Source organism: Acaromyces ingoldii (genome assembly GCF_003144295.1).
Source record: "Acaromyces ingoldii strain MCA 4198 unplaced genomic scaffold FA10scaffold_3, whole genome shotgun sequence".
Classification (NCBI taxonomy): Eukaryota; Fungi; Basidiomycota; class Exobasidiomycetes; order Exobasidiales; family Cryptobasidiaceae; genus Acaromyces; species Acaromyces ingoldii.
Window position 1 is genome coordinate 996,272 of NW_020290249.1, and position 25,332 is coordinate 1,021,603.

Here is a 25,332-nt window from a genome sequence, read left to right on the forward strand (position 1 = left end):
GGGAAAAATAAGAAGATGCGCTGCCCTCCCTCCACTGGCGGCGCGCGAATAAATCATGCGCTCGGCCGGAGCAACCAACAAATAAGAGAGAGGCGCTAGGCTAGGACGCGCTAATATGTAGAGGCGAAGGAGAGAGACGCACACAACCACCACGATGGCGTCACCGCATGGGGGAGCGAGCCCGATGCAGGCGGCCATGATGGGCGTGGCGTCGGGCAACGCGGCAGCTGGGCCCTCGAATCTGGTGGCTGACCAGCTCAAGTCGCCCGACGACCTGGCCAAGATTGCAGCGCTGCGAAAGAAGCTGCAAAAGGAGCAGGCCTCGCTCTCGGCCAAGCTCAAGACGGGCGCAAAGGACCAGCTCGAGGCTACGCGGGACGGCTTGCTCAAGCTTCAGGCGACCAGGAAGGACGTGGCCGGTATCCGAGAGGCATTCGCAGATGTCGAGTCGCTCTGCGGCGACGCAGTCGAAGGGAACGAAGGTGCTGGCGTCGCGGCATCCTCCTCGTCGAGAAAGTCAGTTGCAACGACAAAGAGCTTCCGCGTCATTAGCCAAGTCTCGCAGATCCACCGAAACTTTGTCCAGACGGCCACCACACTGGACCGCCTATCGAAGCTGCCAGCAAGAATCGAGGCGCTGGCAGGCATGCTCGAACAGGCGCAGTCAGACCTCTTTGGCCCCGCAGAAGAGCTTCTACCGCTCCACTACCACATCAGCAACCTCGAGGTATTTCGAAACGAGACCTTACAGCTGGGTCGGTCGTGCTCCTCCGACGTGCGCTCCACGCTGGCCGAGTACTTTGCGCCCCTAGACGGTCTCGTCAAGTCCTTTGACGACTACCTCTTGGCCCTCTGCAAAAACACAATGGACCTCGTCAGGGAGGGTAGGGGCACCGTCGTGGTCAAGGTCATCAAGATCATCGAAAAGGAGAGCCGCGAGGATGAGCGGGCTGCAGCAATTCGGCTGGCGAAAAAGGCCAATCTCGAAGGGGCCGCGCGCTTCCAGAGCGTCGTGGCCAACGCCAGAATCATCAAGCTCTACCGGCCCAAGCTCGTCGAGGCCATGGACGAGGCCACTGCCGAGCTCTTCAACGAGTGCTGGCAGCGATTCGGCAGCGCAGGCGACCACATGGACTTCCTCGGCCATCTCGACTGGATCTACAAGGACCTTGCCTTTGTCCAAGAAGAGATCGTTGGCCTTTTCCCGCCGGATTACAACATTCTTCGCACCTTCGTGCGGTCTTACCACAAGCATCTCGGCGCGCTTCTACGTGAAAAGATATTGGCGACGGATCCCGAGGCAAGCGCTCTCCTGACCCTCTACCAATTTACCCAAGAGTACCAAAAGACAATGACGAAGGAGCTCGGCGTAGAAAAGGCCTGGCTAGAGCCTAGCCTGCTGGCGGGCCGCGAGCAGAGCATCATCGACGACTATCTCGGCCTCATCACTCGCAAGATTGATGAGTGGACGGCGAACCTCATGGCAGACGAAGTGCGGGCGTTTGTGGCCAGAGAGAGTGCTCCAGACGAGAGCGCAGAAGGCCTGTACGGCCTGCAGTATGCCGCCATCCTCTTCCAGATGGTCAACCAGCAGGTCGAGCTCGCTGCCGACTCTGGACAGGCCGCCGTTCTCGTTCGTGCCACGTCGCATGCGTGCCAGGCCATGCGCTCTACGCAGGCCACCTGGCTGCGCGTCCTCGAGCAGGAGTTTAGGAAGCAGCGCGAGGCCAAATCGCCCGAGGAAGTCACCGAGGGCCTTGTCGAATATGTGATCGCGCTGGCAAATGACCAGCTCAAGAGCGCAGAATATGGCGAGGGCCTAATGTCTAAGGTCGAGAGCCTCGTCTCGGCAAAGTACAAGGCGCAAATTCGCGAGACCGTCGACGAAGCCATCAATGGTTACCTCGACGTGAGCAAGCGCTGCACTCAGGTCCTTGTCGATCTCGTCTTCTTTGACCTGCGTCCGGCGGTCAAGGAGCTCTTTGTCTTCCCGCAGTGGTACGCAGAAGGAACGACGACGACGATCGTCGAGACGATTCGCGACTACACGTCCGACTACTCTGAGCGGCTCAACCCGAACCTGTTTGATGTCCTCTGTGACGATGTCATTGACCGCTTCCTCACGGCCTACCTCGCTGCGATGCGCAAGGCCGGCAAGCTGAGGATGCCTGCGGCAGGCGAAAGGCTGAGGGCCGACATCGACGAGACCGGCGCCATGTTTTCTGGCTTCAAGACAGCCGAAGAAGTCCAACAGAAGATGGAGGTGCTTCATCTCATGTGAGTGGTGGCTCCATGTCTCATCCAACCAAGGTTGTACCGCTTCCTAACTCAACCCTCTCATCCCCCCACAACAGCCTGTCTATGCTGACATCTTCATCCACGATGGTCTTTCTGTCCTACTGGAACTTCGCAAAGGCTCATGGACCGCAACTCAATTTCGTCGAGGCCCTCATGCGGGCGCGCGACGATCTGGACAAGGCAGACGTGCAGGCGATCATGGAATCGGCGAGGCGAAAGGTCAAGCAGGAAGGCATGCCGGAGGTCCCACCGGGTGGCATCACCGTCGTTGGCCGAGTCGAGCAGGCTCATGCCCAGGGTGGCTTCTTCGGCATGGGCACAAAGAAGATGGCTGGCCCTGGTGGCATGGCGCTTGGTGCGGGCGGCCCTGGCCTGGGTGCCTCTGCCGACGGCTCTGCAGGCGGCGGCTGGAGCGCATTGGCGGCCAGCGCAAACTTTTTGGGCAGTCAGTGGAGGGGCGCAGCCGACAAGAGCGCCATTCCCCCCGTGTCGGCCTCGCACTGATCCCCACGTCGTCCTCGCTTTGGGCCCTTTCATCTGTATTTGTACTGTACGAACTAGCCACCTGCATGAAACTACGGCTTTTCTCTCTCTTACTCTTGTCCAGCTTCTTGTCTTGTTTTCACGCTTGCATTTGCTGTCCTGGCACATAATAGTACAAGTGGGGTAAGATTGGGAGTGGTGACTGTTTGGATGGCTATGATGGGTCTCTATGGCTCGTCTGCCGGCTCCTTTCGGAAGCTGTTGGTGTTTAGGCGGGCCTCATTAGCTTAAGCTCGAGGAGCGGGGCAGCGAACGAGGGAACTTACTATAGGTCGATGGCGCCGCTGAAGGCCGCAAAAGCGATTCCGCCGCCTACGATTGCCTTTGGACCCGACTGTCTCGCGAGGATACCACCGGCAACGAAGCCTGCTAGGACAGGGTTCCAGATGTCGTTCTTCGCTCGGTACTGTTTTATCCCCCACTCTCGTCGTCAGTACACTACACGCAACGAAATGAAATGACGACAATGCAGGAGACTCACACCCTCGATGCAGCACTCAACACCGCTGTATAGCGCGCCGACTTTGCCGAAGCCCTTTGCGCTCCTGTACATGCCCCTGCCCGTCTCCTTGAAAAACTCCTTTGTCTGCTGCGCCGTCGTCTTTTCCGGGGGCAGCGGCAGGCCCTTTTCAGAAGCCTGGAGCTGCGCCGCAGCCAGGTGGCTCCGCCGCAGGGGATCATCAACGGAGAGGGAGCTAGAGAGGAGCGAAAAGAAGCCGCCCAGGGCGAAACCGGCGGCGCCCGAGAGGACGCACTTGACGGGGCACGACTCCATGCCCGTCGACATCAACGTCTGGTAGTACTTCATCTGGGCCAGCTGCGCCCGGTCAGACTCGTTGGCGCCAGGCGGAAGCGGCTCCTGGCCCGGCAGGTAGATCGGCGCAGTCATCGGAAGCTGCGTCATCGACATCTTGAAGCCGTTTGCCTTTTCTCTCCGGTGAACGGTCGGTCAAAAGAGGAAGTTCTCGTCGCGAGAGTAGGGCGGGCGACTTTAAAATTTCGAGCACTTGTAGCACACGTGATTTCGCAGCGATGACGATGATGGTGACGAGACAATGTTAAGGTTGGCGCAGGATGCTACAAGTACAATTTGAGACGGGAAGGCTACCAACGAACAAGATCGATGACTCTGCCCACTCCTCGGGTCGTCTTCCAAATCGTCTCGCAATTCCCACCACTTTTGGTGACCTGTTCTTCGAAAGCTGAAAGACCTCCGCCCACACCAAAGTAGAGGACCTTTGCAGCCACTAAGCAAAGCGTCTCCTGTTTTTGGCTCTCTTCTGATTCGGATCCTGGCTTTCGCGCGCCTCCTGCTGCTGCTTGGAGTGCATCGACGAGGATGGGCAATGTCTCGAGCGAGTAGATCGTCTCAGATGTGACGACCACATCGTGCTTTCCCGCAGACGGTGTCGTGAGAGCGCCGGCGTCTGCTAACCCTTGCCATGGTCCTGAGAAGAACCGCAAAGAGATTCTGCGAGCTTCCAGTGCACTCTTGAATGAGTCGATGGTCTCGTCGTCAAGCTCTACGTCGCCTGAATCAGCGTCTTGATGAGGATTTGACGGCGAAAAGTACCAGGCCAAGAAGAGATTGGGTAGTGTCACCTTTGGTCAGACAGGAATGTTCAGCTGTTGTCAACTGATTCATGGGGAGCGAAGAGGTTGAAGAAACTCACAAGCTTTAGTGCCTGCTCGTTGAAGTCGCAGAGCGTAAAGGTTGTTTCTTTCTTCTGGCTATCATCCTTAGGTGGTTCCAGAGCCAAGAGATCGGAGAAAAGGTAGAGACATGGGACGGCCGTGCCGCAACCGAGCTACAAGGTCGTCGAGATGAGTTCACGAGAATCACTGCTGGGTATATGCGACTCACCTCCAGGACACTCTTACCGTTAACTGGTGTCGCGCGCTTCTTGAGCACCTGCACCAAGTCCAGGGAGCATTCCCAAGTCTTGAGACCGCCTTCATACACTCCAGGAACGAGGTCGGAATCTGCTCCAGCGCTCCACTTGCCTTCTCCTTGCTTCTCTTCCTCGTCTTCGCCGTCATTGAGCAGCTGGAAACGGGCATCGAAGAGGTCGCGTCGGTAGACTGTTGCCGCCTCGCCCTCTGTTCCGAGGTCCACTCTGACCTTTGAGTATGAAATCCGCGGGGGAAGATGATAAAGCTGCACATAGATGCGCCCGTCAGCCCATTCCTCTGTTACAATCCTTGAAGATGGTCGGCTTGCTCACCAGATCGTCGAATTTGAGCTCCTTGGCCTCTACCCTCGGTCCCTTTTCTGCAGCTTGCCCCTCTCTCTTGCTGTTCTCGTCTTGCGCATTCCCCGCCTCTCCTCCAAGCCCCAGCTTCTGAATATCTTCATCCAGCTCATCCTCTCCAAAGTCGAAGTTGAACGACGCCATGCTCGCTTTTGCTCTCGGATCCTCTTTAAAGCGCGAGAAGAACCAGAAAAGGGAAAGAAAAAAAAAAAAGTGTAGAGCCAGCCCCTCCACAGTCCGATTTCCGAAGCAGAATCTTAATCTGGACCATTCTTTCCACCAATCGACGAGGGGTGACAAGGGCGAGTGACGATGGCTCGGCCCTCTTCTGGTCAGCTCCAGATGACGCTGGCGCTGATCAAGCCGACCGTGTGCTCATATCAGCCAGACGTCAGCCTCGTACTCAAACACATCAAGTCACAGCCGAACATTGCTGTGAGTAGAATGCCGCTAAGACGCCCTTCCTGACTGACCAACTCCGAGGCCATGCAGGCGGTCCGACAAAAGCGGCTCTTTTGGAAGACAGAAGAGGCTGAGAAGTTCTACGCCGAGCACAAGGGCAGATTCTACTACGACCGGCTCATCGCGGGCATGACGAGCGGGCCGTCAATAGCACTGGCGCTCGCAGGTCCAGACGTCATTAGGCGGTGGAGGGAGATGCTGGGTCCAACCAAAGCATATCGGTGAGTGTGCAATCAGACTCCTCTTCTGTGCCACCCTCCGCTTCGGGCAATATCAGACTGATAGATGCAATGCACTTTCCTACAGCGCAAAGTGGGAGGCCCCCGATTGTCTGCGAGCACGCTTTGGGTTAGGCGACACGCGCAATGGTTTCCATGGCTCAGGTGAGGCTTTGTCGCCGTATCTACCGACATGACATGGCAAGCTCAGGGGCTTCTCCTTTCATTAGATTCACCCGAGTCGGCCAAGAGAGAATTGGAACAGGTCTTCGAGGGCTTCGCTTTCCAGTCCTGGCTAGAAGACGAGCGGGTCACACGACCACTGCTCGGTGACAATGTCTCGCTCTAAGATGATGGTGATTTGACGATCCTGACTGGATATGATACAAATACTGTGTAACTGAGTCTATCTACGACATCCATCTTGCCTTGTATTGCACAACGGGCGTTTCAATAGCCTGTCTGCTCTGCACCACCTTGAGCTCGCGCCTTCGCATCACCTCGACCCTGAATTGTGTGTCGTCGATGTGGGCCGCCTCTCGCTCAGCTTGCGTTGGCAGGGGTTCGCTCGCGGCGATTGCCTCCGACGTCTTGCTCAAGACGCCCTGAAGACCTGCTACGGCTTTCTCCGCGGCCAGCGAGAGATCCGTGTCCGGTGCGCCTCCCTCCTTGGGCTCCTCCTCGTACTTCTCTTGAGAGCTGTTGGACGTTTGCAACTGGAAACGGCCCACGAGCAGGGCCGAAAAGAGGTCACCGACGCCAGAAAAGTACCCCTCGACCTCGGGCGATTGAATGAACCAAGGTCGTTGCTGCCCCTCGTTGCTGCTGCCCACCAAGACCATTGCACCGTTCTTGGCCGAGGTCCCAATGAGATTCAAATCCGATTCCTTGAGGTCGACCGAGGTGATGACGACATGCGGCACCCCACGCTGGTGGATCGCTTGGAGCACCCCGGCGAGCGAATCCAGGTCCGTAATCTCCTTGTCTGCCAATGCCTGTGCTTCAAATTGGTTGGGGCACACGATCGTGGCATAGGGCAGCAAATCCCTGTAGATCGGCAGGCAGCCCTGGTCCACGTAGAAGCCGCGGCCCATGTCACCCATGACGGGGTCCATGAGATAGATAAGCTTCGAATTGATGCGCTTCAGCTTTTGCACAAAAGTCTTGACAGCAGTCAAAGCGGCAGGCGAAGGCGTATAACCTGTGAGAGCGTGCGAATTAGAATAAGCTTTCACTAAGGAGCGATGCGGGGAAGAAGAGAGGGAGGAAGAGGGCACGTTGGCCATGGCACGCAACGTTCGTTCTTCCTCCGAGAACACGTGTGCTGCCATGGCTGGGAGGACCTGACTCACCGCTCAACATGCGACTATGTCGGAGGAGGCCATTTTGCTCCAGCCCGGCAAAAATATTCTCGAGGTGCGCTGCATCGAGACGCATGCCCGTAAAGCGACCATAGCCTGTGTGGTTGCTTAGCTGCGTGGTGTTGACCACGTCTACGTCCCAGCCTAGCAGCTGCAGTGGAAAGGTGGCCGAGCGATTTCCTAGTTTAGTTTTGCACCGATCAGCGTCGTGCGAAACGGAAGACAAAGCTGATCGAGGTGACTCACCCACATAGCCAGTGACGACGTGGCTCTGGACGCTGATGAGCCGCGATGGATCTGGCTGGTTTGCCGCCATTCCGCTTCCTCCTTGATCTTCTTCTTTGCCAGATTGCTCTCGATTCTAGAAGGGCGAGGCTAAAAAGTCAAAAATCCGAGATAGGCTCACTTGTACCGGTATGTGGCTTTTGGCTGGCGGCAAGCACACGTGCCTGTCCAACGCGGGTTGTGGAGCAGTGTCCTCGCTCGACTCAAGGGGCTGTCAGACCGTGTGACGACGGGACTGGAAAGAATGACAGGAGGCAGAGTAGTCCGTCTCTGTCGAATCGATAGGCTCTCCTTGTCACCCCCTTGTATAAAGATCGAGGTCCTTGGCCAATATGAATGTAGCCAGTATTTGTAAAATTTCCACGCCAGCAGGAACGTCGTCTCACCGGCGAGTCGACGATGGTGGATCTCGTTCAAGTCGCTATCTGTAGCTCCTCGAAAGCTCTATCTACTTCGTTCTGGGCGGCGCTCCTTTATTTAATTTATCCAATTTCATTGAGCAAGCAGGCTGGAGCTAGGCGGTGAAGGGCACGAGCTCGTGCCTCATGAACTCTCACTGTGTTGCCAGCTAACAGGACTCCATCGGTCCCTTCTCCATCACTCCCATCCTCTCCGGCATCCAATGAGCCACGCACCGTCCCGCATCGTGTCGCTTACAACCATTTCTGATCCGTCTCGTCGTAATTGTGGCTGGCCAGAGCGAGACACTTTTCTATTTTCGGTTTCTAAACCGTAAAAAAGAGGAAAAAAAAAAAGAAAGGGAGGGCGAGAGAAGTGCCGGCCGCGCGCCTTTGCATCATCGAGGCGATTAAGAACTGTCGACCCGCGGCCAGGCCTGTCTCGGGCTCTCTTCGTTCCACTCTCTCGCGCAAGTCCAAGCGGTAACGTCTTGCCTCCAGAACGTCGCCTCCGACCTGTGCAACGATGGCGACGACGGGGAGAACCAACGAGGGCGCAGCGGGACTGGCCTCGCCAAAGGACGACACGAAGGGTCTGGGCCGATCGGCAAGCCACGGCAATACCAGCGGAGGCCGCCGTCGCGCTGGCGGTGCTGGGGAAGGTGGTAGTCTCGATGACGCCAATGGCAGTGTGGTTGACGCTCACCCTGTTGCCCTGGGGGCGAATTCTGACTCGCCAAAGCCATCGTCATCGTTAGGACTCGGTATGCCGCTTCGACACCACCAAATTCAGCAAAGCGCGACTACGCCTATTTTTGAACTTCAGCAAGACCCTCTCGTTTCTGGATCTTTGCACTCCTCGCCCTCTCATCCGTCCAACGCAAGCAGTGTGACCAGCTTCGTAGATAGCACCAAAAGACAAGAACCGTACAAAGGCTCGTCAACGTTGTCGAGGGCAGCTGCCACGCCCTCACCCATCGACACGAAATTGGCTGGGAGGATGGTGAAGAGAGGGAGTCTCAAAGAGGGAGAAAGGCGACCAATTAGTCCCCAGTAAGTAGTCACAGACGAAGTAGAGCCACAAACAACTGGCTGACTAGTACCTCAAACAGCATAACCTCTGCAACACCGACGGCAGCACGTCATTCAATGACCGCATCCTCGCCTTCGCAGTCCAATAGCGAGCGCAGGTCGTCGGCGGCGCCTAATCTAAGCGACACCCCGCCAAATCGACAAAACAGTCTCAGCCGAGTGGCAGCACACGCGGCGCAAAGTCTCATCGATGCTGTGTCGGGCGTAGGAGGCAGAAGCACGCCGCCGGCGAACGCTGGATATCCCTATCGACCGGACTCGGCGAGCGCAGTTAGCAGGAGACATGTGGCATCTCCCGAGGCGATGGGGTCAGCACATGTGCTTTTCGATGGGACCGGGGAGGACGAGTACTACGACGACGAAAGTGGAAAAGGTCACCGATTCCCTGTGCCACCAGCCCCGCCCCGGAGGTCTAGCGCTGGTCCCTCATCGGGCAGATGGACGCCCACGATACTCACGGGGCTTGCATCGAGGAGAGCAGATGGCGCAGGTTTTTCCCCCGTCAATCTCTTTCACAGCAGCCACCAGAGCCCCCAACACCATCAGCGTCATCACATCATTGACCAGTCTCCGAGGTTCAAGGGCTTGGTCATCGAGCCAGAGGAGATCGAGGAGGAGGAGGAAGCTGCAGGTGCAGCGAATGCGGCAGCAGCAGCATCAGCAGCAGCAGCAGCGTCTGCAACTGCCGCAACAAGCGCACCTACAGTACCGTCAACGATGACCGATGGGCGCAAGACGCCGGCCCACTATCGCCCTCAGTCTTCGTCGAATGCAAAAGGCAGCTATTATCCACCTGCTCCTCAAAATTCCTCAAATTACCGGACAGTGAGCCACCCACTCTCGCACGCACACACCATGTCGACATCTTCGACCAGCAACTCGTCTCACTCCATCCACATGAATTCTCCTCCGCGCATGTCCATGTCGACCAACGCATCGCATTCGAGGCATGCAAGCTTCCAACCTTCGCCGGTTCTACTAGCCTCAAATCCAGCAACAGCCACATCGTCGCCACTTATCGTGCCGCAGGCGAGACGAGGTGCTATGAATCTTAAGAAACCAAGGCGAAGACAGGGACAGCGTTCAAGAAGGGCGCGGTCCTCGCTCGGTGCGTCCAAGCCCATTTCAATTCCGGCGTACAAGCAAGTCTTTCGCGTTGCCAAGGCAATTTGCTTCGCCATCGCTCATCCGATGCAATCTGCTCGGCATGTTGCTGCTACTGGTGCGTCGACTCTTCGCGAAATCGACGACGCTTTTCGGGACCCAAGGACAGGAGCGAGGGTCTGGCGGCCTGCGTGGCTAAGCGCATATGTCCCACTCCTCATCTGGCTCGTTGTCAGTTTGGGTAGCACGTTCACAGTTCTGATCTGGCATACGCAAGTCTTTCGAGCTCTTGACAATCTCTCGACTCATCTTCAGGAGCTAGGAGCGAAGGGACGTGTGATTCTGGGCGCCCTCATCTTCATCACGACATTTCCCCCGCTTCCCCTCTACTCGACGCTCATCGTCCTGTGTGGCTTCAGTTTCGGTCTCGTTCAGGGCTTCATCATCAGCTACATTGCTGCTCTAACGGGCGCCATTGTGGTTTTTCTCCTGAGCCGAAGCCTGTTGCGCGGATGGATGCTGGGCCTTCTCAACCAGAGTGGCGGTCTCAAGAAGGTGGTCAGAGCCATCGAAAAACGTCCCAAACTCCTCTTCCTCGTCCGCTTGGCGCCGTACCCATACAATCTTATGAATACGCTCTTGGCCAGCTCGCCCACGTTAACGCTCAAGACGTACACGCTCTGCACCGCTCTCGCCTTGCCCAAACTTCTGGTGCATTGCGGATTAGGGACCACGATCAAGAACTTTGCCGCCTACAACGGTGCTGGTGGAGGATCTCGAACAGGATCTTCCAACAGTACCATTGGGTCCAACAAGGAAGACTTGCCGAACAGTGATCTATTGTCATCGCCATCCAACGTGACCACAGGCATCCCTGACGACGCATCGGCTTCCGAGATGGCCGAGGTCATCAAGCACGTTGCCGGCTTCCTCGGCGTAGGGCTCTGCGTTGGTATTTTTATTTATCTGTTTACTATCGCGAGGCGTGCTGTCGACGAGGAGCTCGACGAAGACGACGATGGACAAGAGTACGACTTAGTTCTTTCGGAAGAGGAGGAGGAAGATGGTGTTGAAGGCCGGGGAGGTGACGAGGACGACGAGGACGAACTGGATGCCGACAGCCTCTCGATCGGAGGCTATCACGATCAGGACGGTGCTAGAAAGGACAGCGGAGGTTCTAGTACAGATCTTGACGAGCGCAACAACCGTCACTACCGCATCTCCATGTCGGAAAATGCGCCCTCTTCGGTGTCGTCGCCTGTAATGCGCTGCGGCGGTGGCACCCGATTAGCTGCTCCCCCGAGCCAACTTCAAAGTCGTCCTCATCACGAAGTCCACAACCACCGACACCATCCGAGGTACCCGTCGGACGGAACCACGCCCAATTACGTCGCTCCCGTGCCGGGGACCACCTACTTTTCGAGCACCAATCACACCCCGGGCTTCTTTGCCTACGAGAGCAAGAACGACAAAGCGAACGGCGGTGCAGTAGCTGGCGACACCAGTGTCGTATCGCTTGCCGACAGCATAGCCGAGATGGAGAAGCAGGTCGAATGCTCGTCAGACGAGGACGAGACGGAAGGAGATGGAAGAAAGGGTTCGGGACGGAACAATAGCAAGCGTCAAGGACGGCATGGGCGAGCCGAAGAAGAGGAAAACGAGGAAGACGAAGACGAGGATGAGAAGAAATCGTTTCTGGCCCATTCCAGGATGTCCAGAAGGAGCCAAGGCGGGCTCGAGGAGGAATGGGCCTTTGACACCCAACGAGACCCCTCGCGACGGTAGAAAAGGCAGAGAAGGCGCCAACAGCGAGCAAAGCAAGAAAAGACAAAAAAAGAAACACAGCAGAGGTTCCGTTTTCCCTTGTCACTTTACAATACCTCTTCTCTCATCAATGCGAAAGGCTCCCCCTATTCTACCTTTTCGCGTCGCGGACCTGACCTTTGCGAGTGCTTGTCGAACGATAAAAGATCCTTGGCCGTGAGATCAAGGGCTGAAATATACAAGGTATGAGACTGAGGACCTCTGCTCTGGGCTTGTTGACGGACGGAGGAGGCAAAATGATGAAGCATAAAGCCGTGTGTCTATTTGCGACGGGGGGCTCCCCCTCACATGCCAAACATGCCGGTGCCATCGCGGACTTTTGCCACATCGCTCGCTGAGATAGGCACGGGTCAGCAAGAGCATCGCAGGTGCCTTGGGGAAAAATGACATACCGCTGAGGTGAACCTTCTGAGACTGCAAGAAGTCCTCAAAGACTTTGATCTGAGAAGAGGTCGGGTGCTTCCAAAGTCAGAAAGGAGGTAGGCCGGCGATAAGAATATAACCTGGTCCCCACTCACCAATTCGGCTTCGCCCTTGACGTGACCCGGGCTGGGGCTTGGACTGGCGCTTCCGTCCTGCTGTCCGATGAAGCTCTTCTCGAGATAATCTCGCAGTCCGCTCCAAAATTCGACGCTGGTGACGCGGTTGTAGTGCAACCGGCTGATGCTGCTGCCTGCACCGGGCGAAATCGAGGTGTTGCCGGATCCCATGTCGGGTAGCGTCGTCGTTTGACTGTCTGAAGGGGTAATGGGCCGCGAAGAGGAACTGGCCGATGCGCCAGAGAACGACGACTCATCAGGCCCATCAGTCGTAAGAGTCAGCTCGGGAACGGAGACATTGGACGAGGTGGTTCGGTGGTGCACGCGGGCGCCTCGCTGGGCGACTGACGTGTCTAGCATGGCAGGGCGTGCTTTTTCGGTTGGAACGGCGGATGAAGAAGAGGATGAACCAGAGAGCTCGGCATATTGCTGAGAAGAGTGAATCAAACTTGAGCTAGGGCCTCGCGACTAGAGGCTCAACACCCCTTACCTTTGTCGTGTAGGTCTTTTGGGAAAAGGCATGGAGCTGTGCGATCTGTTCCTTGAGCAGATCGTTCACTGTGGGAATGAAAATGAGACAAAAGAAGGGGACAGAGCGGGGAGAGCAGTTGCTGGTAATCACCCATTCGGTGCCTTTTGAGAGTCGGAAGCCTGTTGCAGGTACAAATGTGTGAGATCATCTGCGTCCGTCTTGAGAGACGCCTGTTACTCACCCCTCGAAGACGTCCGAGACGATGATAACGTCGTATGCCTACAATTGCCGCGTTAATTCCGATCTGAAACGGTCGTGTCAATGCACTGGAACCCACCTGGCCGCAACCACCTGAAACGTCCGACACCACCTGTCATGTGCATGCCGATTGAGGGACAGATCTAAAGCTCGCAGCACCACATCAGACCCACCAAAGCAGACACGTTCTGCACCTTGTCGCGGATGGCAACCTCCAAGTCAGCTTGCGAGACCATCTTTCCAATATGTCTACCGCTTGGACGTTCTTGTTATGGGCGCTGGCGAGAGACCGGCTGTATAAAGAGGCAAATTAAAGCGTTGAGCTCGCCGTTGGTTGGTGTGTCTCTGGGTGGTCCGTTCTACGAATTAAGGTATTACTAATCAGATGAAATCACACGTGGAAATTGCTCGAGTACCTCGTCGCTGCTAAAGGACCTTCCATTGCAACGACACTACAAGGCAAGTAGCTCACGACGAGGTCTTCGCGCAGGGTGAGTGTTCCAAAGAAGCACCATAGCACGCTGAGCTCAAGATCGCCCACACCACAATCCCGCAGGTCAGATCGCGAAGTAGAGGATCCGAAGCTGCTCTCGCCTATCAAAAGTCGTCTCAAAACCAACTCTCGTGAGCTTTCGAGCGTGCAATCTTCACATCGTCCTCGCGCTCCGGCTCACATTCATTCTCAAAGACAAGAGCCATGTCGTCGCTGTACAGGGACCCTTGGGCGCGGCGTGAGGCCTGGCGCAAGCACCCCGTCTTCTCACACCGCTTCATGGTCCGGAACTTCATCCCCGGCTTCGCTTTCGGCGTCGCAGCCTTTTCCGTCTATCTCGCAGTGGATGCGCTCACACACCCAAGCAACATCGAAAAGCTCAAGGAGGATGCGAGGAAGCAGAGAGGGGAGCAGTAAATAGCGTATGATGTGCCCGGCTGGGTCCAGCAGTGGGTGGGCAGGTGGTCGCAATCAACATAACATCGCACGTATGAATGCAGCGACTGACTCTGGCCTTGAGACCTTATCCGAACGGGCAAGAGCCTGACTTATGGTCTTCAATGCTTTGATTACTAAGATCGTGCTACAACACAAGGTCCTGCGAGTCATAGTTCTCTGCAAGAAGTCTATAGACGAGACTGACCGGGTGTTCGCCCACATTTGTGATGAGCAAGTCGACGAGGTCCGGGTCGACGTAGTCCCAAAGAGGATTGACGACATCTACCTTTTCTGCAGCCTGGCTTTCTGCATCAAAGGGAAGGACTTGAGCTGGAGGCCCCTGGTTGCTGTTGGCGCCGCTAGTGAAAGTCCAGGAGGATGTGCTGGTGGACTTGTGCACAAGGGAGGTCCCCAACCCAACCCATGCCCAATCGGGACAGACCTTGTAGACACCAGCCAGGACTACCGTTGGGGTAGAGTGGGCCTTTGCGGCCTCAAAGACGATGCGGGAGCCGGCAGATGCCAGAAGACCGCCGTTTGCGAGAATACTGTGGGCACCGAGGACGACTTTGGAGATGCGTGGCATGACGGCAAACGTCGCCGAGTCTGGCACGAGCAAAGTGGAGACATTAGACGACGACAGGGCGCGCACCAGCTTGTGCCCCGAGAAGGCTGGCGCTGACTCGGCGACAATGACGGTGAACTTGCGGTCTTTGGCAGCAGCCTTGAGGAAAGTCTCGACTGTGTGCGAGTAGCCGATGGTGAAGATGACTTCGCTGTTGAAGTCAAAGTCAGTACCCAGCATGTAAAGACAGAGAAAAGTGGCAGATTAGCTCACCCAGAGTGAACGTGATCTCTTGCATCTTTGGCAATGTTTCCATCGACCGTCTCGAGCTCATCTATGAGCTCTTGGATGGCTTGGATGAGCAGTGGTTTGAGATGATAGGCTCCCTTCCTCTTCTTGGCTGCCTGCTTGTTGTCTTTCTCCACTTGTCCCTCCGTCTCTTCATCTTCGCCATCGAGCTCCTCGTCCTCTTCGTCTTCATCTCCATCATCCGCATCCTCGTCCTCTTCGCGGAGTGCACCGCCAGAATGCGACATATGCAGTCTCTCGACGCCATACCCTAGCCCCTCAATGCTCGTATTGGCCCACGCTGGCGTGCTGGCGCCGCTTCCCATGGGCGTCTGTAGGGCGCTGCTCGCTGTCCCACTCGCAACATTGGCACCAGCATTGACTAGGTCCGAAATGGAGAAAGTCGATCCAGGCCGGAAGCTGCTCAGAGTTGGTCTTGTTGATGACCGGCTTTCGGTCAAGTGTGATCGGCTGGCAGCAGTAGAGCTGCTACTGGCGCCGACGCCGCTGACACTGCTGCTGCTGCTGGGAGCAGCGTGTGTTGCTGCTGGATTTCTAATGTCTGCAAAAGAAGAAGACAATGACGATGACTGTGGCTCGCCATCTTCCTGTGCTGCCGCTCTCGCCTCCTCCCTCAGAAGGTGAAGGACCCTCCTTGTAATGTTGCCAACCGTTTGCTCTGTGGTCCGCAAACGTCAGCTGAAGTCCCATCTATTCACCGAAGACCGGCACACTGTGCGGCAGTCAGTACTTACCCCTGACTTGCGATTCCTGCAGAAATCGGCCGGCGGCTCTGATGATGTCGACGAGCTCGTCCATCGTCGCGAATCTCGCGGCGCTGACGACGGACCTCAGCGCGCGTGCCGTCGCAGCGGCCACATCCTCGGGGCCCGACACAGTACCCCGCCGAAGCTCGAGAGCGAGCAGCGACAGGGTCTTGAGCGTTGCTCGGTCCCGAATCACAGCTTCGACCGGTCTTGAAGGCGTCGCCGTCATGGTCGTCACTCTTTCTTTGGGAGACCAGGAGACAAAAGTCAAAACGCGCGAAGACTTGGACTGCCTGCTCTTGGCCCTTTTCTAATTTTTTTAGAACGTTGCAACGCTCGCATCCTCACGTGTAGGAAGAACCATCACCATGACAGAGACGAGAAGGAGGAGCCTGTTCAGGCCGTGCATCGACCTGCATCAGGGCGTCGTCAAGCAGATTGTGGGCGCTTCTCTGCGGGACGAGGACGATGCACGGCAAAGGGCCGTCGAGTCATCCTCTTCTTCGGCATCCTCGTCGCTCAAGACCAACTTCACCTCGGACCTCTCGTCCTCTCACTACGCCAACTTGTATCGGTCGCACAACCTGACTGGCACCCACGTCATCAAGCTGGGCCCTAAGAACGATGAGGCGGCGACGAGCGCGCTCGAAGCGTGGCCAGGTGCCCTCCAGATTGGCGGCGGCATCACGTCGGACAATGCGGCCGACTGGATCAAACGGGGGGCAGGAAAGGTCATTGTCACATCGTACCTCTTCCCCTCGTGCCAATTCTCGATGGACAGGCTGCTCGACCTCGAACGGCTCGTGGGCCGCGATCGGCTCGTCGTCGACGTGAGCTGCAGGAGAAAGGGAGACAAGTGGATCGTGGCCATGAATCGTTGGCAGGACATGACGGACATGCAGGTCGACAAGCAGTCGCTCGACATGCTGGCAGAGCACTGCAGCGAGTTCCTGATCCATGCAGCAGACGTGGAGGGGCTATGCCAGGGCATCGATGAGGATCTCGTCAGAAGTGAGTCCCCCTGGTTTCTTTTACCCCTTCAAGCCTGCGCCGACATTTCCCCGCCTACAGAGCTTTCGGAATGGGTCACGATCCCCACCACGTACGCTGGTGGTGCGAGACGTGGGTATCTGTGGTATATTGACCTTCATGCGCGCCTCGTATCGACTCTGATCTCTTCGTCGCACTCAGATATCGGAGATCTCGAACTCGTTGACCGCCTCTCCAAGGGCAAAGTGGATCTGACCTTTGGAAGGTGAGCATATGAGCGCATACATAATTCTTAATGAGAACCTTGGCTGATGGTGAAGAGCTGTGAAGCGCACTCGACATATTCGGAGGCTCGGGCGTCACTCTAAAAGAGCTCGTCGAATGGAACAACAAAGGAAAGGACAGTCAACAATGAAGCAATGGGATGTGACTTGCAATTGTAAAACGAACACAGCACATTGGACATGAAGTTGGGGGAGAAAAGAAAGGGGGTATGGCATGGGATCTGATCTTTCACCACTCTTCTTCGCTTTCTACATCATCGTCGCTGTCGCCCATATTGTCCTTGCGAGCGGAAAGTGCTGCAGCTAGAGCGCTGGCCAGGTCACCTCCTCCATCGGAACCGCCGCCGTCGTCTGCTGCAGAGGACGACGCGGCGGCAGCTGCCGCACCTGCCCCCACGGCTGCACCTGCTCCAGCGCCAGCAGCGGCGGCTGGGTGGTCCGTCTTGCGAAGCTTGGCGACGCTTTGGCCTTGAATTGAAGCCAACAGGTCCGCCCGTCCTGATTGTGGCGGAGGGAGCGACGCAGCAGCCGGGGGCGCACCGCCAGGCGGTGGTGGTGGCGGAGGGGGTGGGGGAGCACCACCTCCCGATCCTGCCGGCGGGGGCGGTGGGGGAGGTGGTGGCCCTCCTCTTGCTGGTGCTGGAGGCGGAGGTGGAGGAGGCGGTGGTGCACCACCACCTCTGGCAGGTGGCGGCGGGGGTGGTGGGGGGGCAGCTGCTGAACCAGCCCCTCCCCCTCGGACAGGCGGAGGTGGAGGAGGCGCAGGAGGTGTTGATACTGCGGCGGCGGGAGAAGCGGCCGCGCTGGGCCTGACTCTCGGAGCCGGGGGAGGCGGCGGCTGCTTCCTGGCTGTAGTCGGTGCTCTGCTCGGTGCAGGCGGTGGAACCTTCTTGGCCTTTGCCGCTGGCGGCGCCGCGCCTTTTCCTGGCCCTCCTCGTTTGCCAACGAAGTCCTTGATGAAGCCCTCGTTTTTCTCAATGTCTTTTCGACTGACACCCATATTGGAGAGCTGCTCGAGCAGAGACTGCCAGCTCGGATCGACATTCTCCGAGGTAAAGCCCTTCTCGCTGGAGAAGCCCATGTGCGAGACGTGCTTGAACTCTGAGGGAGACGAGATCATCGACTTATCGATCTTGGCTCCGCCCTTGCTCTTGCGCTTCATCAGCCCTCCACCACTGCTGCTCGCTCCCCCTCCTCCCGATGACTTTCCGCCTTTGACTGTTGGTCAAGCATTTAGTCTTGAGGACTCCTCGAATATTCTGCCTCTTGAAACTCACTATACTTCTGTCGATTGTTGACCTTCTTGTAGAATTCGCCTGCCTCCCCTTCATCTGCGAATGCGAACCCGATCAAAAATTCCTGTTTGAATTTCTAAGCACTTGCGGCCCACGGCATACTGCTGAGCTGATGGACTCACATCTCCCTGTAGGGTATGGAAGAAGGTGCGATCCTGATTGTACGACAGCGGCTCGTACAGCTCGTGCTCGAACAAGACTCCCCCGCCATCCTACAGCAATAGCGGGTTAGCGGGATGAACCCAATCGATCAAGGAGAACGAACACACCTTGAGGTCGACAACCTTAAGGGCGAAAGAGTTCTTGGACAGATCCTTTACGAAGGCCAAGGCGCCCTCCACGCCTGCATAGCTCCAGCTGCTTGGATTGGGGTGGGCTGCGTAGACGCGAGCTACTGTTGCTGTCAGGATCTTATGCGTAGATGAAGGTAGGGCATGCTTGACTTTAGATTTGTCCGAAGACGAAATGGTAGACGACGATGGCATCCTTTTCCCTTCGTCGTCGTCGTCGTCGTCCTAGTCGTCGTCTCATCCAGCGCCCAAGTCTGACGTCGGCGCTCAGTTCCACTTTCGTCTGCCACGTGTTGTGTCTCTTCGGCCGAGCGTATCGGGCTTACCGACTCCTCCTCCTCGCTTTACCCGTTCACCCATCAACATGCACTCACGTTTTTAATGCTTTTAGGATTTTTCACCTCGCAGTCTCCAATAGCTGGGAGCTGAGAGCTGGGAGAAGAGGCGCGAGATGAGGCGCGAGATGAGGCGCTCTTTAGACGAGCGCAACCATGCTGCCGTTGCGTGCAGATTTGAATTGCTCACACGCGTAATTAACAGCAGACACTTTGCTTGCGAAGGACGAACAACACTGCCTTCGAGACTACTTTAGGCCAACTCCTTTAGGCCAAATTTGCCGGTCGGTCGGCAAGCCTGTTGTCTGATCGATCGACTGTAGAACCATGAAAGCGATCTTTCTTGCCTTTGTTATCAACGCTGACCTACAGGTTCTGACGCAATGAGCAAGGCCATGGTCTCGGCGTGGGAAGTCTTCGAAAGGCAAGCAATGCCGAGCCAAGGATAGGATGTCATTGCATGTCTCGCCTCTCCTTTGTGAAGGCCAGAACAGATTGTGGTGTGAGAAATTCCTTCTTGGAGTGGGTCTACAAGACCTTTCACACGTCGCAACACCAGCATTTAGTGCTTTTGGTAGCGTCGTTGTAAACCTTGTTCAAGACGGGCCAGAACAAGGAAATGGATTTTCTCCGCGCGTGTCTCATATGACAGGACAAGCTTGTTGACCCCGCTACTGCTCCTCTAACATCGGCTCAGAGGAAGACGAACTTCCCGCAAACTCTCCTTTGTGTCCTTAGACGGGCGGCGGCGGCGGCAGTTCGTTGGAAGCTTTGAATCTGTTTTAGATGGCTCTCGGAGCCGGTGCGCCCATGGAGATGTGGGTAGCTAGGTGGGCGTGCATCGCGCCCCACCGTTTTGTTTTAAACTTTTGCCATTCTGCCATTCAAACTTCGACCGAAGAAAAAATTCTTGAGAAGGGGGAGGGGTGGTAGTCAAGCCGACAAGCTGGGCCGCTGTCCTTGGCGCCTTGGGTAGAAAGCTTCCTCCGTTGCTCTTCATTGCCCTATTTCAGCATCCGAAACCAGCGCGCAGCAAGTTGTCGTCAGAGTCACAAGCTGCGAAAGCCACTGCGCCACTCTTACCAGGCGATACGCCACGCAGGGGAATGTATGGAATACCCGCGCTTATGTTACTGTTCCTTTGAATTAGTCAAGGACCCTTTCCGCGGTGAGAGAGCAAGCTTTTTTTGTCAGCGGCAAGATGTAAAGGGAAGAAAAGAGATGAAGATTTATGTGGAGCGGGCTTTCCCTTGGACCGAACGACGGCAGCAAAGGTCCGCGCGCGCGCTCTGGATCCGGAATTGTCGCACCGCCCGCGCAAGGGACGTTTCAAATAGACATCCTCTTTTTTTTTTTCTCTCTTTTTTTATTCTTCATTGTTTCTCGTACGAGGAGGTGGAACCTTTGGATTGCCCGGGCTCCGAGCGGAGGTCGCCTCAGCACCACCACCACAGACGACACTCGCACAAAGAGGAGGCAATCGAGTGGGGACTGATTAATTGATGCAGGAAACAACAGGCGTGCATGAGTAGTAGTCGAAGTCGTAGTAGCTAGTTGGCACACAGCAAAACGAGACGCAAGCAAGCAGCGGCATTCCGTGCCGACTGCGAATTTGGCGCGCGTGTCCAACGCCGTCGCACAACTCAGACGCCGGGAGCGCAAGGCCCGCCTTCGATTGTCAGCAAGAGGAAGCAAAATTGGCTCCTCCTCGCAATTCTGTCTCACCATAGCCCGTTGCCAAGCTAGTGCAGGCCGGCACCTTTTATTCCGCTACTTGCCTTTTTGGCCGTCTGGAGTTTTGACACCTTACCCCACCATCGCCATCACCCAGAGAGGGGTGCCGCATATAGCCTACTCGGCTTGCCCTGCCCTCGGCTTAGCTAGCAACGATAAATAGGATCCGGCCTGCCAAGAAGCTATATCAAGATGGTCTCGTTGGACCGGGGAAAGCAGCCCTACGTAGGCTCCCCTCCGTCGTCCCTCTTTGCACCTGCTCTACCTTCATCTGCCTCCTCGACAACGTCACCCTCTTTGCCGCCTGTCGCTCCTCACACATCCTCAACTCCTTCGTCGCCGGCCAACATGCTGCTGAACCATTCGCACTTGCACCATCATCACCATCTTGGTGGCAGCAGCAGCGGGCACAGTCACCACACGGCCATAAAGAAGCCAAGAAGAGGCAGCCCAAAGATGTCGTCGCTGTCTCTGGCAGATCCGTCGTCGCCCATGCCCTCCTCGTCCTCACTCATCGTCGACAATGAAGGCCAGGCCCATGACCCGGGGTACGTAGGCGCGCTTCGCCTCATCCACGCCCAAATTGGCGCAAGGGCCGAGGGGGGCACCTCTTCTGCCCCACCCAGCGTCTCGTCCTTTTCCTCCCCGCGGCGGCCGTCGAGCGGCGGCGGCGGCGGGTCTCACGCACCCATCAGGCCCTCGAATCTGGGCTTGTCATCTCACGGCCATGGACCTCGCAGGTCCCGTTCGACCCTCACCACGTCGACGTTCTCCTACTCCTCGTCGTCGGATCTGGACGATGACGACGATGATGACGACATTGCTGGAAACGGCAGAAACAGCGACGAGGACGCTGACTTTTCCTTTTCTCGCGATTCGGATCTCCGACGGGCCGCCAGTCTGGCCCGGGCGTCGATGGCAGGCGCCGGACCTTCGTCGAGGCACTCGTCTTTTTCCAACAGCGCCCTTCGTTCTGCCGAACGCACTCCCCCCAACGCTCCCCGGTCTGATCTCTCGGGTCTTGGCCTTTCGGGCCCCTCTCCACCGCCGTCATCGTCCTCGTCACCTCCGCCACAGCTCAATGTCCAGCAGGAGGGAAACGAGTCGCGGCGCATGAGCTGGACGAGCCGCTCAGGAAGCCACAGCAAGACCAACCGCTCTCCTGCCCGCAACTCGACGTCGCACGATGACGGCGGCATGGCCAGCGGCAATTGGGGCTTCACCGGCATCGTCGACGTCGAGAGGGAGAGGGAGCGGCACAGGGCCAACAACAGCCCCGACTTGGGATTAGACGACCTCGACGGCGGCTCCTACAGCTTCCATTCTCCCTCACATACGGAGCTTGTCGCGGCAGCCAGCCTGAGCAAGTCCAGAAACTCCGGTGCGCCCGCCACCGCCTCGCGCATGGGAACCCGGACACCGCCCCAGACCCTCCACGGCAGCATTAAGCGACCGTCTTCGTCCACATTGGCAAGCAATGGCGACGCCTCGCTCGCCAAAGGCTTACATTCATCTCCCTCAGCGGCCAGCAAAAAGCCATTGGGCTGGTCCAACGGCCCTTCGAGCGAGGCCGGCTCCTCGACTACCGGTCATGCCAAGCCCTCTTCGCTCAGGGAACGTGTACGCTCTCGTACCACATCGGGGGAACAGCCACAGTACTTGGAAGCAATCGAATCGGGATCTGCGTCTATTGCGCCTCCCAAACAACGAAAGGGCCTGAGCACCATTCTCTCTGGTCGCCCCTTCTCCTCGGACGACGCCAATTCCTTTGACAGTTTTGGTCGCGCCCCACGAGGCTCCGTCGAGGGGGCAAGTGTTCTTCCCGACCTTCACCACCCTCGAGTCTCTCACGAAGTGGATCCAGATCTGGCCGATGCAGACTTCTCCGTGGGCCCGTCTCGGATGAAGCAGGCCAAAGAGTTTTTGTCAAAGAAGTCGCACAACCTCGGCGAAGAAGCTCACGACTCTCCCAACCATCTCCGACGCAAGATGCAGAGCATCGCCCTGGGTGTCCGCTTCAAGACTTTCAAGGTCCGAAAAAGCATCGAGCGCCGATTCTGAGTCGCCAACTTTCCCATTCACACACAGACATTTTTAGTTACCCCTCTGTCTCATGGCATTCCAATTCAAGTTGATACCTTTTCTTTTCCTCTGGACTCGATTGGCGGCTGGTGGTGAAGAGAATAGTTGGTCGAAGAGCTATTCTCGTGTGTAAGGCTTTCACGAACAAGGTGCTTTTTGAGTGCCTGCGTTGCTAGAGCTGGGAGGGTGTATTATTTACTTCTGGCGTGAATAGGAACGAAAGCGAAACGGAGAAGGCGAGCTCTATTTTTCCAAAAAGCGTGGGCGCCCTGGGCGCGTCCCAGCAAGATCTCTCAACTCCGTCTCACTTTCCACGAATCACCTCCAGGGACACTCACGTTTGACCCATTAATCAACCGCGGGGTAGCAAGTCGCGAGAGTCGCAGTCGCCATTCGATGAACACGATTCTCAACCGGCTCAATGCCGTCACGGCGCTGGCCACCTCGACCATCCTGTGCCTCGTGGCCGTTGTGGCCCTGATCAGCTACCCAACCCACAAACCATCAGGCCGCGTCGAGGTACACTCTCTACAAGTGTGAGTCCCGCAACCAGCTTTGTCCCGCTCAGACTTCTCATTCTTATCCTCACACGCGCGACTCTCTCCTCCTTGCCTTCTTCCTATTTGCCCTGGTGCGCCTCTTGACTGTCCCAACAGCGTCCAGGGACAGGCGCAATGGCACATGGACCGCCACGTCCAGGACTTTGTCAAGCTCCAATTTGACGTCGATGCAGATTTTTCGCCGCTCTTTAACTGGAACACCAAGCAGGTCTTTCTCAGTCTCGCAGCACAGTACGAGGGCAAGCGCCATGTGAGTTGCTCCCTCGTGGCAGCCTGCCAACCCCTCCCCCATTCCTACTTCTGACCGCGAGAGGCTCATTACCCCTCCAGGCGGCCAACAACGTCGTGGTCTGGGACCGCATCATTCGGAGAAAGGGAGATGCCCACGTCAAGCTCCAGGATGCAAACAACAAGTACGGCTTCCGCGAGGTGTCTAGGTCGTTCGAGTGAGTTCCCTTCTGCTCCCTCGCTCGCGCTCTCTCTCAGATACATCTCTAAGCTGACAATGTTGCTCTCGACAGAAACGTCACTTCAACGACGTTTACGCTCAAGTGGAACGTCATGCCCCATGTCGGTATCCTGGCCTACGGAGACGAGGCCAGGACAGGCGAGCTCGAAGTGCCCAAAAAGGTCGTGCCGGTCATCGAGGAGGGCGCTCGACGCCCCAGGCCCGAGAAGATGTGGTTCTAGAGAGCAAAATACAGAAAAAAGAGAGGCACTGTGTATCCTCAACTACTCAATGAATACACTGCATTGGCATTGTCGGCCCACTGCCTGCCCATACTCCCTTCCTCGTTGACAGTAAATCTGCCCGAAGGCCATCTGAGCGTTTGAGAAAAATAGACGGGCGCTTTGAGCAGCGTAGCGCAAAAAAGGTTTCCCCGTCCGGGAGTCGAACCCGGGTCTTTGCTGATCAGATCGGAAGTGAAAGAGCAAGAGCATAACCGTTAGCCCAACGAGGACTATCATTCACGCTAGCGGATTTTCGCAAATATATCCATACCTATCTACAAGGCCGCCGAGAACTTGGTGAAGGTGGGTGCACTTAATTGCGCCTGTCGAGAGGATCTCTCCAGAACGGTGACCAGGCTGGGAGTGATCGGGTCTCGCCAGTCAGGTTATAGTCTTTGATATCGCCCATGACAAGCGTCGAATGCACCGGGTGGCGCATATCTAGAGCAGAACTGACTTCCCCGGATCTTACCCAGATCGACGGCTTCTTGATCTCCTGATCTGACCTCGGTTCTGCATCCTGAGCGGTATAGCTCCTCCCAGCGCAGCTCCGATATGGTATGACATGTCTAAAAGTGTGTGATGTTACTGATACAGATGATGAATATTGGTCACTCCCCCTACCGTTTCGCCTTCTTCCCATTGCTCTGTTCGTTGTTTGTCTGTTGGTGTAATGACGATGAAGACGAAGATTCTAGGGAAGATACATTGGCAAGCGCCGCCCTCGTCGATTGGTGGTCGTCGCAAAGTTGCTTCAAAAGAACATCGACTTGCGCCTTGAGCTCCTCTGCAGTCCAGAAAAAGGTATCAGATCGCTTTTCTTCTTCCCTCCGGAAACATGGACTATTGATGCTTACTGGCCTCTTGAAGAGCGCTTCTGTATTCCTCATTGGCCACCTTCATCTCCTCGTCCAAGCCTTGGAGCTCACGCTGGAAGGCTTCTTCGTCCTGCGTGACTGGGAGTCGATCGACAAGAGTCTCGATGTCCTTTGCCTTCTGGATGAGGTCATCGGTCAATTCGTCGATGCTCTCCTTCATCGTTGCGCGTTCGACCATGTTGGAGTTTGCATAAGCTCCCGCAGCCCCTGTTGGCCTCGATAGCGGGATGGAGTCGCTCAGCTGGACCATCGAGGAGCGCGTTGAGATGTAGTGGATGGACGAGGTGAGGATGCGTAGTAGCAGCGAGAGATCCTGTTCGATCAGAGTGATAACGTCTTCTCGCTTGGCATCTTCTTCAGACCCTCCTTCCAGCTTGACTTGGATCTGACGGTCACTTGTCGACTGCAGCGTCGCATGTTGCTCGCTCGACGAATCCATGGTCGGTCAGAAGCGACGTCGCAAAAGGACGCGAGCTTGGCCAAAATAAGGCCCAA

At 56.6% G+C, this 25,332-nt stretch overlaps 14 protein-coding genes and 1 non-coding gene across 15 annotated transcripts; 7 read left to right on the forward strand and 8 right to left on the reverse strand.

Moving 5' to 3' along the window:
- The first annotated feature begins 127 nt into the window (after positions 1-127).
- FA10DRAFT_279403 (exocyst complex component Sec6) lies at positions 128-2,880 on the forward strand. The gene is made up of 2 exons (XM_025523539.1): positions 128-2,277; positions 2,355-2,880. The coding sequence occupies exons 1-2, from the start codon at positions 155-157 to the stop codon at positions 2,800-2,802; spliced, it is 2,571 nt and encodes an 856-aa protein (XP_025377412.1). The 5' UTR covers positions 128-154; the 3' UTR covers positions 2,803-2,880.
- Positions 2,881-2,911: 31 nt separating this feature from the next.
- Positions 2,912-3,767, reverse strand: FA10DRAFT_301489 (Tim17-domain-containing protein). The gene is made up of 3 exons (XM_025524995.1): positions 3,323-3,767; positions 3,108-3,247; positions 2,912-3,039 (listed from the first exon to the last, which is right to left on the reverse strand). Exons 1-3 carry the CDS (start codon positions 3,749-3,751, stop codon positions 3,009-3,011), a joined length of 600 nt encoding a protein of 199 aa, XP_025377413.1. The 5' UTR covers positions 3,752-3,767; the 3' UTR covers positions 2,912-3,008.
- Positions 3,768-3,884: 117 nt separating this feature from the next.
- On the reverse strand, positions 3,885-5,262 carry FA10DRAFT_240883 (hypothetical protein). Its single transcript, XM_025519225.1, has 4 exons — positions 5,067-5,262; positions 4,706-4,999; positions 4,515-4,649; positions 3,885-4,443 (listed from the first exon to the last, which is right to left on the reverse strand). The coding sequence occupies exons 1-4, from the start codon at positions 5,235-5,237 to the stop codon at positions 3,946-3,948; spliced, it is 1,098 nt and encodes a 365-aa protein (XP_025377414.1). The 5' UTR covers positions 5,238-5,262; the 3' UTR covers positions 3,885-3,945.
- A 90-nt stretch (positions 5,263-5,352) lies between these two features.
- On the forward strand, positions 5,353-6,529 carry FA10DRAFT_266703 (nucleoside diphosphate kinase). The gene is made up of 4 exons (XM_025521605.1): positions 5,353-5,528; positions 5,586-5,776; positions 5,862-5,938; positions 6,004-6,529. The coding sequence occupies exons 1-4, from the start codon at positions 5,406-5,408 to the stop codon at positions 6,120-6,122; spliced, it is 510 nt and encodes a 169-aa protein (XP_025377415.1). The 5' UTR covers positions 5,353-5,405; the 3' UTR covers positions 6,123-6,529.
- On the reverse strand, positions 6,153-7,853 carry FA10DRAFT_107846 (Ribokinase-like protein). Its single transcript, XM_025517851.1, has 3 exons — positions 7,381-7,853; positions 7,126-7,314; positions 6,153-6,974 (listed from the first exon to the last, which is right to left on the reverse strand). The coding sequence occupies exons 1-3, from the start codon at positions 7,448-7,450 to the stop codon at positions 6,184-6,186; spliced, it is 1,050 nt and encodes a 349-aa protein (XP_025377416.1). The 5' UTR covers positions 7,451-7,853; the 3' UTR covers positions 6,153-6,183.
- A 159-nt stretch (positions 7,854-8,012) lies between these two features.
- Positions 8,013-11,925, forward strand: FA10DRAFT_301493 (hypothetical protein). Its single transcript, XM_025524996.1, has 2 exons — positions 8,013-8,870; positions 8,930-11,925. The coding sequence occupies exons 1-2, from the start codon at positions 8,344-8,346 to the stop codon at positions 11,796-11,798; spliced, it is 3,396 nt and encodes a 1,131-aa protein (XP_025377417.1). The 5' UTR covers positions 8,013-8,343; the 3' UTR covers positions 11,799-11,925.
- On the reverse strand, positions 11,875-13,446 carry FA10DRAFT_266706 (bola-like protein). Its single transcript, XM_025521606.1, has 8 exons — positions 13,280-13,446; positions 13,186-13,218; positions 13,090-13,127; positions 12,999-13,027; positions 12,867-12,934; positions 12,356-12,805; positions 12,230-12,278; positions 11,875-12,171 (listed from the first exon to the last, which is right to left on the reverse strand). The coding sequence occupies exons 1-8, from the start codon at positions 13,340-13,342 to the stop codon at positions 12,122-12,124; spliced, it is 780 nt and encodes a 259-aa protein (XP_025377418.1). The 5' UTR covers positions 13,343-13,446; the 3' UTR covers positions 11,875-12,121.
- Positions 13,447-13,661: 215 nt separating this feature from the next.
- FA10DRAFT_266707 (hypothetical protein) lies at positions 13,662-14,236 on the forward strand. The gene is made up of 2 exons (XM_025521607.1): positions 13,662-13,730; positions 13,795-14,236. Exon 2 carries the CDS (start codon positions 13,804-13,806, stop codon positions 14,014-14,016), a length of 213 nt encoding a protein of 70 aa, XP_025377419.1. The 5' UTR covers positions 13,662-13,730; positions 13,795-13,803; the 3' UTR covers positions 14,017-14,236.
- Positions 14,100-15,924, reverse strand: FA10DRAFT_107941 (nagb/rpia/CoA transferase-like protein). The gene is made up of 3 exons (XM_025517852.1): positions 15,646-15,924; positions 14,876-15,569; positions 14,100-14,813 (listed from the first exon to the last, which is right to left on the reverse strand). The coding sequence occupies exons 1-3, from the start codon at positions 15,884-15,886 to the stop codon at positions 14,183-14,185; spliced, it is 1,566 nt and encodes a 521-aa protein (XP_025377420.1). The 5' UTR covers positions 15,887-15,924; the 3' UTR covers positions 14,100-14,182.
- Positions 15,925-15,984: 60 nt separating this feature from the next.
- On the forward strand, positions 15,985-17,158 carry FA10DRAFT_266708 (Phosphoribosylformimino-5-aminoimidazole carboxamide ribotide isomerase). The gene is made up of 4 exons (XM_025521608.1): positions 15,985-16,668; positions 16,729-16,779; positions 16,849-16,912; positions 16,978-17,158. Exons 1-4 carry the CDS (start codon positions 16,026-16,028, stop codon positions 17,060-17,062), a joined length of 843 nt encoding a protein of 280 aa, XP_025377421.1. The 5' UTR covers positions 15,985-16,025; the 3' UTR covers positions 17,063-17,158.
- Positions 17,059-18,944, reverse strand: FA10DRAFT_266709 (hypothetical protein). The gene is made up of 4 exons (XM_025521609.1): positions 18,496-18,944; positions 18,349-18,438; positions 18,209-18,290; positions 17,059-18,149 (listed from the first exon to the last, which is right to left on the reverse strand). The coding sequence occupies exons 1-4, from the start codon at positions 18,709-18,711 to the stop codon at positions 17,161-17,163; spliced, it is 1,377 nt and encodes a 458-aa protein (XP_025377422.1). The 5' UTR covers positions 18,712-18,944; the 3' UTR covers positions 17,059-17,160.
- A 2,097-nt stretch (positions 18,945-21,041) lies between these two features.
- Positions 21,042-22,646, forward strand: FA10DRAFT_260094 (hypothetical protein; the record flags this gene model as incomplete). Its single annotated transcript, XM_025519997.1, has 1 exon — positions 21,042-22,646. The coding sequence occupies one exon, from the start codon at positions 21,042-21,044 to the stop codon at positions 22,644-22,646; it is 1,605 nt and encodes a 534-aa protein (XP_025377423.1).
- A 318-nt stretch (positions 22,647-22,964) lies between these two features.
- On the forward strand, positions 22,965-24,003 carry FA10DRAFT_266713 (signal peptidase 22 kDa subunit). The gene is made up of 4 exons (XM_025521610.1): positions 22,965-23,203; positions 23,324-23,477; positions 23,558-23,673; positions 23,749-24,003. The coding sequence occupies exons 1-4, from the start codon at positions 23,064-23,066 to the stop codon at positions 23,915-23,917; spliced, it is 579 nt and encodes a 192-aa protein (XP_025377424.1). The 5' UTR covers positions 22,965-23,063; the 3' UTR covers positions 23,918-24,003.
- A 101-nt stretch (positions 24,004-24,104) lies between these two features.
- FA10DRAFT_t30 lies at positions 24,105-24,189 on the reverse strand. The gene has a single exon. It is a non-coding gene; the product is annotated as a tRNA-Glu (tRNA).
- Positions 24,190-24,452: 263 nt separating this feature from the next.
- On the reverse strand, positions 24,453-25,284 carry FA10DRAFT_266715 (hypothetical protein). Its single transcript, XM_025521611.1, has 2 exons — positions 24,817-25,284; positions 24,453-24,746 (listed from the first exon to the last, which is right to left on the reverse strand). The coding sequence occupies exons 1-2, from the start codon at positions 25,274-25,276 to the stop codon at positions 24,580-24,582; spliced, it is 627 nt and encodes a 208-aa protein (XP_025377425.1). The 5' UTR covers positions 25,277-25,284; the 3' UTR covers positions 24,453-24,579.
- Between the last annotated feature and the right edge of the window lie 48 nt (positions 25,285-25,332).

What these genes read in the sequence shown, in the direction of transcription:
- FA10DRAFT_266715 (XM_025521611.1), bottom strand. Translation starts at nt 25,276, where the DNA reads ATGGATTCGTCGAGCGAGCAACATGCGACGCTGCAGTCGACAAGTGAC. An exon ending in AAGCGCTCTTCAAGAGGCCA is followed by an intron (nt 24,747 to 24,816) that starts GTAAGCATCAAT and finishes TCTGGACTGCAG; the next exon opens with AGGAGCTCAAGGCGCAAGTC.
- FA10DRAFT_266707 (XM_025521607.1), top strand. Translation starts at nt 13,804, where the DNA reads ATGTCGTCGCTGTACAGGGACCCTTGGGCGCGGCGTGAGGCCTGGCGC.
- FA10DRAFT_266713 (XM_025521610.1), top strand. Translation starts at nt 23,064, where the DNA reads ATGAACACGATTCTCAACCGGCTCAATGCCGTCACGGCGCTGGCCACC. An exon ending in AGTACGAGGGCAAGCGCCAT is followed by an intron (nt 23,478 to 23,557) that starts GTGAGTTGCTCC and finishes TTACCCCTCCAG; the next exon opens with GCGGCCAACAACGTCGTGGT. An exon ending in GAGGTGTCTAGGTCGTTCGA is followed by an intron (nt 23,674 to 23,748) that starts GTGAGTTCCCTT and finishes TGCTCTCGACAG; the next exon opens with AAACGTCACTTCAACGACGT.
- FA10DRAFT_301493 (XM_025524996.1), top strand. Translation starts at nt 8,344, where the DNA reads ATGGCGACGACGGGGAGAACCAACGAGGGCGCAGCGGGACTGGCCTCG. An exon ending in AGGCGACCAATTAGTCCCCA is followed by an intron (nt 8,871 to 8,929) that starts GTAAGTAGTCAC and finishes TACCTCAAACAG; the next exon opens with CATAACCTCTGCAACACCGA.
- FA10DRAFT_107846 (XM_025517851.1), bottom strand. Translation starts at nt 7,450, where the DNA reads ATGGCGGCAAACCAGCCAGATCCATCGCGGCTCATCAGCGTCCAGAGC. An exon ending in CGTCGTCACTGGCTATGTGG is followed by an intron (nt 7,315 to 7,380) that starts GTGAGTCACCTC and finishes AAACTAAACTAG; the next exon opens with GAAATCGCTCGGCCACCTTT. An exon ending in ACATAGTCGCATGTTGAGCG is followed by an intron (nt 6,975 to 7,125) that starts GTGAGTCAGGTC and finishes ACGCTCTCACAG; the next exon opens with GTTATACGCCTTCGCCTGCC.
- FA10DRAFT_266706 (XM_025521606.1), bottom strand. Translation starts at nt 13,342, where the DNA reads ATGGTCTCGCAAGCTGACTTGGAGGTTGCCATCCGCGACAAGGTGCAG. An exon ending in TGCAGAACGTGTCTGCTTTG is followed by an intron (nt 13,219 to 13,279) that starts GTGGGTCTGATG and finishes TGCACATGACAG; the next exon opens with GTGGTGTCGGACGTTTCAGG. An exon ending in TCAAGGGCGAAGCCGAATTG is followed by an intron (nt 12,279 to 12,355) that starts GTGAGTGGGGAC and finishes ACCTCTTCTCAG; the next exon opens with ATCAAAGTCTTTGAGGACTT.
- FA10DRAFT_266709 (XM_025521609.1), bottom strand. Translation starts at nt 18,711, where the DNA reads ATGCCATCGTCGTCTACCATTTCGTCTTCGGACAAATCTAAAGTCAAG. An exon ending in TTAAGGTTGTCGACCTCAAG is followed by an intron (nt 18,439 to 18,495) that starts GTGTGTTCGTTC and finishes CTATTGCTGTAG; the next exon opens with GATGGCGGGGGAGTCTTGTT. An exon ending in TCCATACCCTACAGGGAGAT is followed by an intron (nt 18,291 to 18,348) that starts GTGAGTCCATCA and finishes AAATTCAAACAG; the next exon opens with GAATTTTTGATCGGGTTCGC.
- FA10DRAFT_279403 (XM_025523539.1), top strand. Translation starts at nt 155, where the DNA reads ATGGCGTCACCGCATGGGGGAGCGAGCCCGATGCAGGCGGCCATGATG. An exon ending in ATGGAGGTGCTTCATCTCAT is followed by an intron (nt 2,278 to 2,354) that starts GTGAGTGGTGGC and finishes CCCCCACAACAG; the next exon opens with CCTGTCTATGCTGACATCTT.
- FA10DRAFT_266708 (XM_025521608.1), top strand. Translation starts at nt 16,026, where the DNA reads ATGACAGAGACGAGAAGGAGGAGCCTGTTCAGGCCGTGCATCGACCTG. An exon ending in GTACGCTGGTGGTGCGAGAC is followed by an intron (nt 16,780 to 16,848) that starts GTGGGTATCTGT and finishes CGTCGCACTCAG; the next exon opens with ATATCGGAGATCTCGAACTC. An exon ending in GTGGATCTGACCTTTGGAAG is followed by an intron (nt 16,913 to 16,977) that starts GTGAGCATATGA and finishes AGAGCTGTGAAG; the next exon opens with CGCACTCGACATATTCGGAG.
- FA10DRAFT_266703 (XM_025521605.1), top strand. Translation starts at nt 5,406, where the DNA reads ATGGCTCGGCCCTCTTCTGGTCAGCTCCAGATGACGCTGGCGCTGATC. An exon ending in GGTCCAACCAAAGCATATCG is followed by an intron (nt 5,777 to 5,861) that starts GTGAGTGTGCAA and finishes ACTTTCCTACAG; the next exon opens with CGCAAAGTGGGAGGCCCCCG. An exon ending in CAATGGTTTCCATGGCTCAG is followed by an intron (nt 5,939 to 6,003) that starts GTGAGGCTTTGT and finishes TCCTTTCATTAG; the next exon opens with ATTCACCCGAGTCGGCCAAG.
- FA10DRAFT_107941 (XM_025517852.1), bottom strand. Translation starts at nt 15,886, where the DNA reads ATGACGGCGACGCCTTCAAGACCGGTCGAAGCTGTGATTCGGGACCGA. An exon ending in GCAGGAATCGCAAGTCAGGG is followed by an intron (nt 15,570 to 15,645) that starts GTAAGTACTGAC and finishes TGCGGACCACAG; the next exon opens with AGCAAACGGTTGGCAACATT. An exon ending in AGAGATCACGTTCACTCTGG is followed by an intron (nt 14,814 to 14,875) that starts GTGAGCTAATCT and finishes TGACTTCAACAG; the next exon opens with CGAAGTCATCTTCACCATCG.
- FA10DRAFT_301489 (XM_025524995.1), bottom strand. Translation starts at nt 3,751, where the DNA reads ATGTCGATGACGCAGCTTCCGATGACTGCGCCGATCTACCTGCCGGGC. An exon ending in TTGAGTGCTGCATCGAGGGT is followed by an intron (nt 3,248 to 3,322) that starts GTGAGTCTCCTG and finishes GGGATAAAACAG; the next exon opens with TACCGAGCGAAGAACGACAT. An exon ending in AGCGGCGCCATCGACCTATA is followed by an intron (nt 3,040 to 3,107) that starts GTAAGTTCCCTC and finishes AAACACCAACAG; the next exon opens with CTTCCGAAAGGAGCCGGCAG.
- FA10DRAFT_240883 (XM_025519225.1), bottom strand. Translation starts at nt 5,237, where the DNA reads ATGGCGTCGTTCAACTTCGACTTTGGAGAGGATGAGCTGGATGAAGAT. An exon ending in AGCTCAAATTCGACGATCTG is followed by an intron (nt 5,000 to 5,066) that starts GTGAGCAAGCCG and finishes ATCTATGTGCAG; the next exon opens with CTTTATCATCTTCCCCCGCG. An exon ending in ACGGTAAGAGTGTCCTGGAG is followed by an intron (nt 4,650 to 4,705) that starts GTGAGTCGCATA and finishes ACGACCTTGTAG; the next exon opens with CTCGGTTGCGGCACGGCCGT.